The sequence below is a fragment of the Saccoglossus kowalevskii genome, chromosome 6 (assembly GCF_978046115.1).
Source record: "Saccoglossus kowalevskii chromosome 6, keSacKowa6.1, whole genome shotgun sequence".
Lineage (NCBI taxonomy): Eukaryota > Metazoa > Hemichordata > Enteropneusta > Harrimaniidae > Saccoglossus > Saccoglossus kowalevskii.
In genome coordinates, this window is record NC_140646.1 from 32,065,806 (window position 1) to 32,079,932 (window position 14,127).

The 14,127-nt window shown below is 37.9% G+C and overlaps 1 protein-coding gene and 1 non-coding gene across 2 annotated transcripts; one reads left to right on the forward strand and one right to left on the reverse strand.

Moving 5' to 3' along the window:
• Positions 1 to 4,822: 4,822 nt before the first annotated feature.
• Positions 4,823 to 4,894, forward strand: TRNAG-UCC (transfer RNA glycine (anticodon UCC)). The gene has a single exon. It is a non-coding gene; the product is annotated as a tRNA-Gly (tRNA).
• A 117-nt stretch (positions 4,895 to 5,011) lies between these two features.
• LOC144357905 (E3 ubiquitin-protein ligase MYLIP-like) lies at positions 5,012 to 11,133 on the reverse strand. The gene is made up of 9 exons (XM_078011951.2): positions 10,997 to 11,133; positions 10,201 to 10,308; positions 8,767 to 8,957; positions 8,278 to 8,412; positions 7,441 to 7,511; positions 6,992 to 7,169; positions 6,199 to 6,404; positions 5,891 to 6,074; positions 5,012 to 5,612 (listed from the first exon to the last, which is right to left on the reverse strand). Exons 2-9 carry the CDS (start codon positions 10,285 to 10,287, stop codon positions 5,042 to 5,044), a joined length of 1,623 nt encoding a protein of 540 aa, XP_077868077.2. The 5' UTR covers positions 10,288 to 10,308; positions 10,997 to 11,133; the 3' UTR covers positions 5,012 to 5,041.
• Positions 11,134 to 14,127: the final 2,994 nt, after the last annotated feature.

Genomic DNA, 14,127 nt, shown 5'->3' on the forward strand with positions numbered 1-14,127 from the left:
CGTAATTGTCGACGAGTAGCCCTAGCACCCATACGTTCTGTTCTTCGCTTGTACCTGGACAGGTTTAAATTATGTTTCAAACCTCTGTGAACCGAACCTTGTGCCAACTCAGTGTGCACCTGTTTAAATCGAACACTTTTTTCCCAACTTGAATGTATACATTCCACAGAGATTCGTCGGTAAAAAGTGAAATATTCCATATAGCAGCGATATGCTGCCATGGCAGTCACTTTACTTCGCATCATCGCTTATCTGTGAATAAATAACTGAACGGGGAAAAATGTACTTTTACAAACATGTGACATGACATATCATATCATGTTTTGGGCACTGTTTGGCGCTATTCTCGACGGCAGCGCATTGCAAATACGAATAGTCGGGGAAATAATGAACAAATACTTACCGAAGTGGATGCCAATATTCAATTTAATTACCCGAAGAGGACATTGTTGAACGAGGCGCAGCAAAGTATTTCACCATCAATTGCATGCCGCAATATGGCGTTTGTTACAATTGTGACAACTCGAGGTAGAAATGAAACAGCGCGTTTTTAGTGTTTGGTTGAAACCACGTGTTCACTCGCTAAGTCATTCTATACATACACTATTCCGTATTTTAAATCAATATTTAGATTAAAATTATATTTAAAACAATTTTATCTGTTCATTCCAAGGTCGTTCTGATACGTATCTTTCTGTATTGCCGCTTTTGTGTTACTAATAACTCATGTTTTCTCGTTTGACTCACAACAACACGACATGCTGGGACGACGATATTTTTTTTTATCAGAACAGTGTAGTAATTGTTCATTCTTTGGGGCCCGAAATAAAAAAAAAAAATATAATAATAAATGCAATACTGAGAAAACTGCACACAAGCAGTAAGGATAGTTAAAGGTTAAATAATTGACCTTAGAAAGGTCTATGGTTAAATACTCTATAAAACAGCGATATGCTGCCATGGTAGCCATTTTACTTCTCATCTTCGTTTATCTGTTGTCTTGACAACGCTATCTTTGTTTGTTCTGACATGTTACCCGTTGTTTGATGTTGAAAAATAACTGAAACACGGTACATTTTAACAAACCATAGAAAGTATACTATGCCGTCTATGAACAAAAACATGAAATTACATATTGAAATCCCTTTCTATCAACTATCAGCAAACTGACATGTTTATATTTCCCGCCATGAGTACTAGTATTTTTGCTCCCCAGTCTCGCTACTTCCGGGAAAGTGGTCTATTACGTGGTATATTATCTTTTGGCCTCTGTATGACACTATTTTCGACAGTAGAACACTACAAAGACAAAATCAAACCAAAAAGGAGAACATGACATTATAGAACAAGGCACAGTTGTTTAACTGTTCATGCCCAGAAGTTGCAACTTAAGTGTTAATAATTAAAAACTTGAGAAAAACGTTTTCTGAACAAAAGTCTTACAGGGCGCCAATTGCAGATTTCGTATTAAACCTTATTACTTTCACTACGGCGCTTGACATAGTGAAGACGTTAATTTGACTTATATGCAATATTATTTTGCTCTACGCCCCCCCCCCAAATCTTGAACTTGAACAGCACCAACCTTGGAAAGTAGACCTCCCAGGCAAGCATTTTTTAGATTGACACTTCCTATAGCTACGTCATCTTTACTGGCACTACTGCCTACTACCGGCATTCCAGGTACATTGAATCAGATCCGATTGTGTACAGCCCGGGGCATTCCCGTCAGACATGACTGAGTCTAGTAAACTAAATTCAAAACTAAACTGTTCTCACGAGGGTAATTAGGTAGTTTCATTATACGTTAGGGGCGTTTTTAAATATTTGTATCAACGAGGTTTATTATTTTTGCAAAACGTTCAAAATGGAATTTATTAAATGAACGAGCTTATGTATGCATGAAATAATATAGGGTTCGATATCAACAATGAATAAAACATGATTGTTTGATAAATGTTTGACTGCACACTGAGAAGTTGTAATAGTTGGGCCCATCTGAAACCCTGGTCACGTAGGGACGGGTATGTAACTTCATTGCGTCTACAACGGTCAGTGCATAGATCATCTAGGAAAGTGTCTGGGGATATTGCAAAGTCCCCTGGCAATTGCCTACCGGGTCGCTGACCAGTGAAAAGGATGGACATGTATCAAAAGTGAAATTAAATGCTAGTAAACATGAATGTATTTACAAAACGTAGATTTCTTGTGTTTTTGTAGTCATAACACGTAAACTGCATGACTTTTACTCACAGTGCCTTTGTTGTAATTCCACGAAGCGCCCCCAAGTATGGCGAACACCACACTGGTATGACTAAGCACGGCGACAGCCAGTGACTATTGAAATCCAAGTAAATAAACGATATAACAGCGATCAAAACATTTCTATTTTTGGTAACAATATTTCCATTGTGTGAAATATTACTCATACTTCAGGAATTATTTCCAAAAGGATCTAAGACCCCCGTGACGTTGTTTTTTTATTTTGTTCTATAATTGTACTCTTACCGTGTCAAGACATTTTTCTGCAATTTACAAAATTGCTACAGTTATACCGGATGCCTCTTAAATTTAACATAAAATTTGTCTAAAGTATAAATATGAGTTGATTCCACATTTTGCATCAACGTCAACTATGCGTACTAGATAATCGAAAATAATATTAAATTCGATATGATAATAAATTAGAGTTACTAGATGTGAATCGTGCATCACCCAATGTTGTTGAACTTTCCGAGGGTAAACTTGTAAAATAGATTTCGAATAGTCGTAATTTTATCAAGACTTACTAGATAATCTAAACTGTCATTAAATTCGAAATGATATTAATAAATTCGAGTTCGATGAGAATCTTGTACCACCCAATATTGTTGAACTTTGGAACGGTAAAATATATAAAATATATATCGAATAGTCGTAATTTTATATTTACGATGACTCACCGCGTTCTCGGTCCCGCCTCCCGTGAGAGCAAGGTAATGTTCTACCTAACAACTGAGTTTCAGTAGTTCAACTTGAACTTTCTGTAACCCATTCGATTTCAACTTAGTATATATCATCCTCACCCTGTCGAAGGAATGAGCCTGTATACAGCAATGTTACATTGAGAGTCAAGCAAAGCTTACATTATCCATGTACCAGCATTAATCGCACACATACACCCACGTGGTAGGTGTAGTCCGCAAAGTCTTCATCATACAGCTTCACTCGTGTGAACATGTACATATTAATTCCCGGACTACGTTGCTCACCCTCTCCCTCCAAGATTCATGTATTTTCGCTATAATATTATTTCCAACTGGAATAGTGATTCTTAAAAGTTCAAGTTAACAACAAAGACCCCGCTCTATTATCATTATGTAATATCCATACCTTGTTAATGAATGTTGTATTGCTATCAAATTGCATTTCTAAAAAGGCAGTAAAGTAATATTATTATTGTCTAATGCTATTTTCCAAACCAAGGGTATTAATCAAGTACACTGTTACAGTAGTTCAAATTTGAATTTTGAAGACCTACTATTTTGGGAATTGCTTTATTTATCGTTTGCTTGAAAACATTGTACCTGAGGTACCCCAGGAATGAGACTGTTCATTTAAGACTGGAGGGTCGTCACCTGCGCACGCGCGGGCACAAGCGATGATAACAATACACCCGCAACACACGCTAAAAATGCAAAGGCTCATGGGTAGACGCTTGCTTATAAACAATGACACGCTATGGCCATCTTACGCATGCGCAGGTGACGACTCTCCCGCTTTAATTAGCGTCCTGTAACAGTGACGCGTTTGTTCGACGTAATTACGTTCGACGTCACAACCTTCTTCCCATGGGTCAATATTTACTTCTGCTACAGGCAGCTTTCATTTTTACCACACACGGTAATTTTTTCGCATCTATTTTACCAGGGAACGTACTACAAAAAGTAAACAAAAATCTTTGTAACAATCAAACTATGTATTAATCATGATGTCCGACTTCTGTAGAAACGTAAATACGAGCAATTTTATCGAGGGCTACGTTGTGTGAGGTGAAACGGAATGAAATAAGGCACGTAATACACTAAAACTGTGGAATGTTCTGTTTAGGCATGTTTATGACAAAGAAACACTAAACACTGACTTCACTCAAGAAATGTTCGAGCAGCTCCGTTTGTCTTGTTTTCGGGTGAATATTCCAATACTATTTCTGACTTGAACGGACTCCGCGCCTAACAGCCATAAAACACAACGCTCCTAGACAGTTTGTAAAGTTAGTCATTTATTGTGTAATATGATGCCTTGATTCGCCGGTTCCCGGCATCCTTTGCGAATGGCAAGTAGGAGGCGTGCCATGATCCAGCCAATTCACGGCGTTGTTATTGTTCCCACCTGCAGTTACAGAATTCTACGTCATTTGACGTCAACTAAGCGCAATTATTTTGTTAATATATCTTAATTTGTTAATATATTTTGTAAATAAACGTGACATGTGTAATACATACAGTATGCGCTAAACAGGTTACAACAACAACATTTTTTTTTTTATAAACATAATAAGGAGTCATCACAAACGTTAAAAACTTATTTATTATTAATTATAAATATTTATTATTAGGGAAATCATGTCATAATATTAATAACCAGAATGACTACAATGAAACTGGAGTAATTAACTTTGCTAAATTTAAACATAGGTGCAAGTGGTAAACATGGTACCCACAACAAGCACGACATGGTAGGACTATTGTAGCACAAAGGGGAAAAGAATTATCTTTCAACATTTCTGATATGATTCGCAAACGTCAATCATTTCATCATTTTCGAGCTGAATAGATAGGTCGCGTAGGTGGTGTAGTGGTTAGCATTGAAGCCTTCCAAGCTTTAGTCCCGGGTTCGATTCCCGGCCTACGCATCAGAGATTTTTTTCTCGCAACAGAGCAGTAAGAATTCATTCATTCTGGTTTCCACTAATTTAGTTTTTAGCTAATGAAATTTTGCCAGTAAAATTAAATTGATGATCCGAATAGTGTTTATCTATAATAGATGAATGTATCTGAGTTTATTGCATATACACAGTTTGTATTCTTTCGATTTTCATTCTACATATGGGACACTCAGAGCACTGTCCGGCACACGTACTGCAGCACACCATGTGACCACACGGACAAAACGTTGTGTTCATTTTTTCATCCATACATATTTTACACACCAATGACTCGTGTATGTTACGGAGTTCTCGCCTCAACACTGAACTTTGCGATCGGTGTCTCGTGTCAATCGCCGGCGTGTAACTCAAAAGTTCGTCGTCAATATGATCCAGCAAATCTGCCGTTGATGTACAGCGCCGTACGCGGTCACCCTGGCTAAATTCCTGCCGTAGATTTGAGTTTTCGTCATTTTCCGAGTCGACGGCTTGCAAGAGATTCCCTTCTGATAAACTGCGCCCTCTGCGGTATGTTCCCAAATTACGTGCTTGTTCATCATCAACGGCGTTGTTGTTTTGTAGCATAACCCTTCTCTCGGCCTCTCTTCGATGATTTCTTTGACGACACCGTTGGTGACGTAATTGTCGACGAGTAGGTTCATGAAATCCAGCCTTAACACTCATACGCTCTGTTCGTCGCTCGTACCTGGAAAAGTTTAAATTAATAAAAAAAAACTTGTTTACCCCGAACTGAAACACGAGTCGACACATTCAGTGAACCTGTTTAAAGGGCGGCAGTCGTCGTGCCGCGTCCTGTTCAATATGGGACTCATAGCGACGTATACAACCGTGTAAAATACATTGTTTATTTACATGAAATTCGAACACGCGAACATTTTTACGTTAACGTTGCATACGTGATTATTATAATATGTTTATGTAACCGTCCGATACATGCATACGTACAAGTTATATTGCACGTACCTGCGGATGTCACTCTGTTCCTGTGTCCCCACGGGAGTCAATACGACATCATCACGACGCTGTTCTAGCTGACGTTTGACCTTATCAATGACCTCATGCTGGGTAAGAGTGACGTCAAAGTTATAAATTACGCTGTCTTGACGCAGTCGAGATAGAATACTGGAGAATACTCTGTCTTTGGATCCTGAAATTTATAAAAAAAAAAAATAACAGTTAATACAATACTGAGAAAACTTAGCGCAAGCAGTAAGGAAATTGAAAAGAAAACAGTTTAATTGTTGAAAGACTGTTAAAAAAATATTGCATACCTGACTTCAATATCCATTCTTCCACAGAGGTTCGTCGGTAAAAAGTGAAATACTCTATGAAACAGCGATATGCTGCCATGGCAGCCACTTTACTCCGCATCTGATAACGTCGTTTTTCTGTTGTCTTGGCAACGCTATCTCTGCACACTTCCAACACGAGATGTTTGTTCTGACAGGTTACCCGTCGTATGTTGTTGAAAGAATAACTGAAAATGGGGGAAATTACACTTTAACAAATATATGAGATTACATATTGGCCACTGTTTAGTGCTATTCTCGACGGTAGAACAATTCAAAGACGAAATCGAACCATGAATATTCAAGTCGGGTAAACAGTAAACAAATAGTTACCAAAGTGGATCTCAAGAGGACATGATTATTGAACTAGGCGCAGCCGAGGGCAATAATTATTCTGACGGTCAATAAAACTGAATATTGAACGATACGGTAACTATAAGTTTTATTATACCATAGACCCTAGGGTCTATGTTGATACCGAATACAACATAATCGAACTTGGGGTCTTGAATATTTTTTGTAAGCCACTGGGCATTTGCAAAAACCAAATCGAGGTCACTGGATTTCCATTGAATCCGAGTCAATAATGAGTTATATTGACCGACACGTGACCGCGTTCTGTCCAACCAACGGGACGATCTCGTATAAGAGGTATAACAGATACTAGTGAAATGTAACATATCAACACTACGTCACGGGCGTTGGTCGTCATGTAGCGAGTTCGAATTACGTATAACTAAATTGTTTTTGTTTTTTTCGAAAATGTCATTCTTACTTTTGTAAAACTGTCGTTCCATTACTTCCCATTATTTTCACACAGTCTTCCTTGATACATATTTCTACTGGGTCTTTGTCTCTGTTAAACGCCCATGCCGAGTGGATCTCCATGCCGTACTCTGGTAACTTAGACATTTCAACTAGAAAATTACGCCGAGCAGTGCTTTCATCCAGACCTAGAAAATAATATTACACACTACATTACATTACATTACATTACATTACATTACATTACATTACATTACATTACATTACGGGATGCTAAGGTTTTCATAGTAAAGGTTATCAGTCACATCCGTTAATGTAATTTCGTTTTATTTACAAATCACATTACATTACATTACACTACATTACACTACACTACATTACATTACATTACATTACATTACATTACATTACATTACATTACATTACATTACATTACATTACATTATATCATATAATTACCTTTAAGCCTGGCATGCTGTGAAACAACTGCCCTGTCGATATTCTCCCAGTTTGGGATATAAGTCGGATACCTGAAACGGCAAGTATACAGACAATCAAACACACTAAAACATGAATCTAAACATTTTAAATACTGCGAAGTTTGTTGCTGTTACTCTTATCTCAAGAGTTTCCGATCCACTCAAAAATCACGTGTCTGTTGATAGGTTATTGACCTTTCCTTTTCTGAATAAAGTGTCACAGAGCACTTCTCAATCCGGCAGGTGGTTCTCTATCTTAGTAATTCTACGAAAAAGCGGAACCGGAACCGTCATCTTCATCCAGACTGCTGTGCATTATGGGTTACTTACCCTAGCTTCGAATTGCTATCAATTTTATATCAAAGTTGAATATTTTTGAATTTACTCTCACGCACGCACCGGGGGGGGGGGGCTACTTGCATAGAAGTGCAATACGGGTATGTGCCGCCTGACTGGGGTGTCATTTCACGTTACTTTGTTTAGAAGTGAGTGGTTTGGTTTAGAAGTGTGTAGTAGCATTTATTTACTTTTTCACAGGTCCTTATATTCAAAGCCAAAAAGGCTGATTAAATGCATTGCCCGGATGCGCTCACTGGTTGCGAAAGTTGTGAGCTGGGTGGGGTTTTTTTTTCGCTGAAAACACTTGTGTTTGGAAGTGGGTATATAAATAGAAAAACATGGTTTAGAAGTGGGTATGGTTTACGAGAGGTGGGCTTCACACCCTTACCCACTTAATGTGGAAGTAGCCCCCCGCACTAACAGCATGTTTTTGTTTTACATCCACGGCGTCCCCTAAACGCGCAGTCACATGCCCTACCTTGTATGTCCCTCGACGTGGTCTCCAAACTCGATTTGTGCAAGTAATGACGTCAGTATAATGACCTGATGACGATTTATTTGGGTAAACCGACCTTCCATCAACTGTGATTTCAGTTGTAGATAATATTGATATCTGAAAAAAAAAAATGATGATCGAGACACGCGGATGTAATGTTTTATCGTTCTTTACCAGACTATTTTGCGACGCGCAACTTTACAAATAATTAAGCCACGTAAGGGCGGAATGTCAGAAGTTGTGTGAACAAGCTGTTTGCTTGATAATTGTCAGACTAAACAAGACAATATTAAATCACTACGCAGCCAAGCACCACGGAAGGTATGAATTTTTCATCATGTGTTCTGATTTTTTTTCGTAAGCATACATATATAGAAATAATTTGTATAAAAAACACAGCGCAAAGTGGAATACTGCCGAAAGGTACGGATAAAAAAAGATATACGATTGCTAACTTGAAAAGAAAATTACCTCGTTTCTTCCTGTATAATGTGTTCTGGGTTAACAAAGTATTTGACCAGAAATTGCATTCGATATGGCGGCAAATTTGGAAGCTGATCTCGCAGTGGATTCCGTAGATTGAGCCACAGTATGTCTCCCTTTTTACCGGTATACCGCAAACCAAAGTATTCTTTCTCAACTATTCCAAGTCTCTGACAAATCTGGAATGAATAAGATATGTCAATTGTTAATTGAGGGTCACATGTTACCATGTAATCAGTCACGTGATGCGGCACAGATCAAATAACTTCCGAGTCATTCTTGTCACGCTATTATGCTCCATTCCTACATAAGAGGGCGTCTCAATGATTAGATTAAAATATTATATTTAAAAGTTATTTAACTTTTCATGCCAATGTCGTGCGGACATGCGTTCTTCTGTATTGTGACTAATGTGTTAAAAACTCATAAATGCTTTCACGTATAATTAAAAACCTGAAAAAATACATTTTTTGAACAAAAGATTTGCAGATTTGGAATTAAACCTTCTTAATTGACATAGTGAAGACGTTAATTTGACTTTTGCTCTACGATGTTTTAGATTGACACTTCCTATAGCTACGTCATCTTCACTTGCACTACTGCATACTACTACCGGCATTCCAGGTACATTGAATCGTGTCCGAATGTATACAGCCCGGGGCATTCCCGTCAGATACTCGAGAGTCTATTATGTCTAATTGTCTCTTACCGCGACCCCATAAATAATGATACGTATCATGTTTCGGAACGTTGGGGGCGTGTATAATTAAACCCGATCTGAGCCCCTCCCGTCGACCGATCCAAATAAAATGACCCTCACACTATAACACTGATGTGGAGGCTAAATGTGATTTAAATTTAATTTTATGACGTTCATGGTCGAAGTGTAAATATTTACAATTATACTACCATTTAATAGCATTCTCCATTGAGTTCTGGACAATGTCGATAACAGAAAATTTCGGGAAATGATTGACAGATATAAAACCAACCAGAATTTCTTCCACAAATTAAACATCCTTACAAGACGCTTACCAGTGAATATGGTGAACATATATCAAAAGTGAAATTAAATGCCAGTGACTCAATATAAATGTATTTACAAGACGTAGATTTCTTTGTGTTTATGTAATCTTATCACGTAAACTGCACGACTTTTACTCACAGTGCCTTTGTTATAATTCCACGAAGCGCCTAAGTACGGCAAACACCACAATAATAGGAACGGAGACAATCGGTGACTATTAAATCCGAGTATTACACAAACGATGATATAACAGCGAACAAAAACATTCTATATTTGGTAGCGATCTTCCCATTGTGTGAAATATTACTCATACTATGCTATACTATACTATACAATATAATACCCCCCCCCCCCGTGACGTTGTTTTTTCCTTTGTTCTATAATTGTACACTTACCGTGTCAAGGCATTTTTCTCCGAGAGCTCTGGGTGCAACAACAATATCTTCAACGACGGCGTCTTGACGTTTAACAAAGCACCACATTACGAATATGCTGGTTGTCTCCTAAGAAAAATAGGATGCGCTGGAAGTTAGAAAAAAACGAAATACTCTCTCTAGGATCTGTACACGTCACCTACGCACGATAGTCTGTGTTAATGTGATGATATTAACACACGTCAGATCGCATTTGATTTATTGTAAAAATGAAACTTGAGTTCGGGTTTAATAATTATTGAATACAAGTTAATAAATAACCTTTCAACCTGGCATTTATGACTTTCGATTAAATTGAACATATATACGCATACCATGCTTGATGTTCTACCAGATGCCTCTTAAATTTAACTGCAAATTTGTCGAAGAATAAATATGATTTGGTTCCACATGCGGCATCAAGACTTACTAGATAATCTAAAATGTCATTAAATTCGAAATGATATTAATAAATTCGAGTTCGATGAGAATCTTGTACCACCCAATATTGTTGAACTTTGGAACGGTAAAATATATATCGAATAGTCGTAATTTTATATTTACGATGACTCACCGCGTTCTCGGTCCCGCCTCCTGTGAGAACAAGGTAATATTCTATCTAACAACTGGGCTGCAGTAGTTCAACTTGAACTTTCTGTAACCCAGGCTATCAAAGGAAGGAGCCTGTGCACTGTATTTGGTTTTGCCTGCTATATATCAGCTCCGGGCATCAGGTACAGCTTGTATATACCAGCATTGATCGCACACATATACTCACCTGGTACGTATAGCTCGTCAAGTCTTCGTTACAGACGAACTTGGGCTCGTACGACAGCCTTACGTGTGCGTGTATATACTATGTCAAATGTCAACTAAACAATAAGTTACTTATAAACTACCAACACCCAAACACACACACTGACAAACCTGCTTAGTACTCGACGGGTTATATATATATATACACACAGCGGTGACCTCAGTGATTTGATTTGAATGGCTTGCTGGGGGTTGTTGATGACCAGTTTGCTGAGAAGCGCTGAATTAAATCATGCATCACGTATGTGTGATATTCCTTCAACAGGAAGTCTTAGTAGAAAAGCTGGTGTCGAGTTCTCATCACCGGAAGTTGATAAATATTTATTTCATTGAAAATGAAAGTTTCCAGTTTACTAAGAATTTTGTGATAATCTATTGCCTATTGTTCGATTTTCTACAGGTGAATGGTACATTGCCTTTTCGACAGTTTAACATGTTTACTAGAGGCTATGTAAGGTTATAGACTGAACTAAAGTAAATAGTCGGCGTAACTGCAAGGACATGTGTCCCACCCCCGCCTATCGCCTCGGGTTGTTTGCGTTTTACTGGTTGATATCACGTCTATCTAGGGTAGTCCTTGCAGCATCGGGGATTATAAATGAACACATATTCATTGGTGGTAACTTTCAGGAAATATGCATGTACAATCTGTTTAGTGGAAGGAGAGGGTGTGTATGTACTAGTCTTTTAGATTACCACGGCAATCGCATTTCCAACCAGGACACACACTCTGAAATTTTCAACAAAATGTCTATGGCAATATTTCTATATTTTTGTAAAGTAAAGGTGAAGGTGAAGGTGAAGTTATACTAGGATTGGTAAACAAGTACACTACTTCGTGTCGGCGAGAATGCAGTATAGGAACTGTTTTCACATGATCACCAGCCGATCTACTGGCAAACAACGAGTTATCGCAGGTAGTGTTTTTCTCCGGAAGCAAGCCGAGTTCGGTGAAAGATAGCGCAACATCGCGTTATGCCCGTGTCCAACCAGAACTGTTTATTTAACTTTCGCTGTCACGGTCACGTTTTAACTTTGGTGCGTACACCTGACATAACAACACGCCATTAGGACAAGCAGGACAAGCCAGGCAAGAAACACGTACACAAGAATCCTAGAAGGACGCGAAAAAAGCACCGTTATCACTAGCGAAATATGTGTTGTTGTTTTTTTGAAGGGGCGATATAATATTTTATGTCAAACTAAATTTCTTGTAAACTTTAGTTCGGACTGAGTTACCCAGAACCAGTTCAACGCGGTTGCACACAACTGCACTTCAGTGGTAATAGTCGCTTGACTCCGGTCAGCGATACGCCATCATGCTATTCTTTCTTCAGTCAGTATCATTTTCCAATTACGCCCACGGATACGAAAAACAGGAATCACGCCAAAAATAACCAAGCCTTCTATTCCCAGGAGTAAAAATAAAAACGTTGTCCTTGAAAACAACAGTTGAACACCTGTTGATCAAAGTTTCTATACAAGATGAACAAAACTATGTACACTCACCGTGTCAGATTCGGATACTTGCCGATCAAAGAAAGCAAACACCTAGTATGAGTATTAAAGGGACATTTATCTGTTTTTCATATTTTTTAATCCATATATTACTGATCCAAAATTACATTCGTGTCCAGGGAGGGGGTTACTCACCGGGTGATTTGATACCATTATCGTCCTGAAAATTTACGTCAAATCGATTGTTAATTTGAGTCAGAGTCAAAGTCAGAGTATATTTTTGATCTAGTTTTCAGGCGGGGTTTTGAGTACTGCCTGTTATTTTCTACTGATGGTGTTCGGTATTATGACATTATAATATTACGACTGTTTAAAGTTGATTCTTTCTGAATTTGACTCAGTATGCTATCAGTGGTCTAAAATTATGTTTATATAATAGCATCACGCGGGAGAAGGGTGGCAATGTGTCCCGTGATATGGCATATGCTATGAGTGTATCGTGGGTTGCTGGGAAATGAATTTGTAGTCGAATCAAAAAATATTTTCAAGCTGTCTAGGTATTTTTTTTTCATATGAGTTGTAAGAACATTGCCGCCGCTATTGAGATCAGATTGACATTTGAGCCCCTCTCCAAGCGCATGTTCATATTTGTTAATGTAGAAATCCCCTCGTTCGTTCCTGCTACGCCCATAAACAAGATTAACATGCACAAACTATGAGATTTTCAACACAAACGACTTAAAATGTCAATTTTGTGACGCACCTTGGTCTTAATGTGACTTCCAAATAGTTGCCATATATCTTCTGTTATTTGGTTGATTGGATTTTACACATAAAGAGAAAATGCGCGTTAGAATTCCACATTCTAACAAACAACATGCCTATGTACGCCGCATTGCACCCCGGGATATGACCCATACTGCCATTACAACTTGATACGATAACAATGAACACACTTACACTTTATGCCGTAGATACCCTGCATTCAATTACAAATATACAATATACAACTTGTAGATGTGCACATCATCTCAATACGTGGGAAGGATGAATACTTGCGTACACTTCGTAACGTCTCCTTGTTGTATTCATAGCGGAATTGTCGTTTGATGATACTATATCGGAGTATCTTAAGTTCCAGAGGGTGCTATATATAGATATGGGTGTGTCGCAAGTAACTCCAGACTGCTGACACTTTCGTGACAGTCATTGCGTTCGTGTAAAAATCTGCCTATAATTAATCGCTTTAGTATTAGTCAACAATATGTAGAATTTTTAAAATTCACTGTCAATCCTTTTTTGAGAAAAAAAACACGATAAAATGATAACATGAAATGCCGTTTTAGCACTGGCTGTCAATAAAAACATCGTGAAAAATTTTCTAAAAATATCGTCATTACTTCTAGACATCAAAAACTACCTTGTAAGGTACTATATATCTTTTTTCACTGTATGACACCGAGCACAATTTTGAAATAATGAGACATTCTTGCCCTCCGAAAAAATTATAAAACAAGCGAAACATGCTATTTTCACTTTATTTTATTGAGCCATTATCCGCGAACTATACTCCATATGTTTAATTCAATTTCTTCACCTCTGTAAGATGAGGTAACGCGTCATATATGTAAAAAT

Coding starts and splice junctions, on each gene's coding strand:
- LOC144357905 (XM_078011951.2), bottom strand. CDS start 10,287: ATGTGGTGCTTTGTTAAACGTCAAGACGCCGTCGTTGAAGATATTGTT. Junction 8,413..8,766: donor ATTATACAGGAAGAAACGAG/GTAATTTTCTTT, acceptor TTTTTTTTTCAG/ATATCAATATTATCTACAAC. Junction 5,613..5,890: donor GAACAGAGTGACATCCGCAG/GTACGTGCAATA, acceptor AAACTTTTCCAG/GTACGAGCGACGAACAGAGC.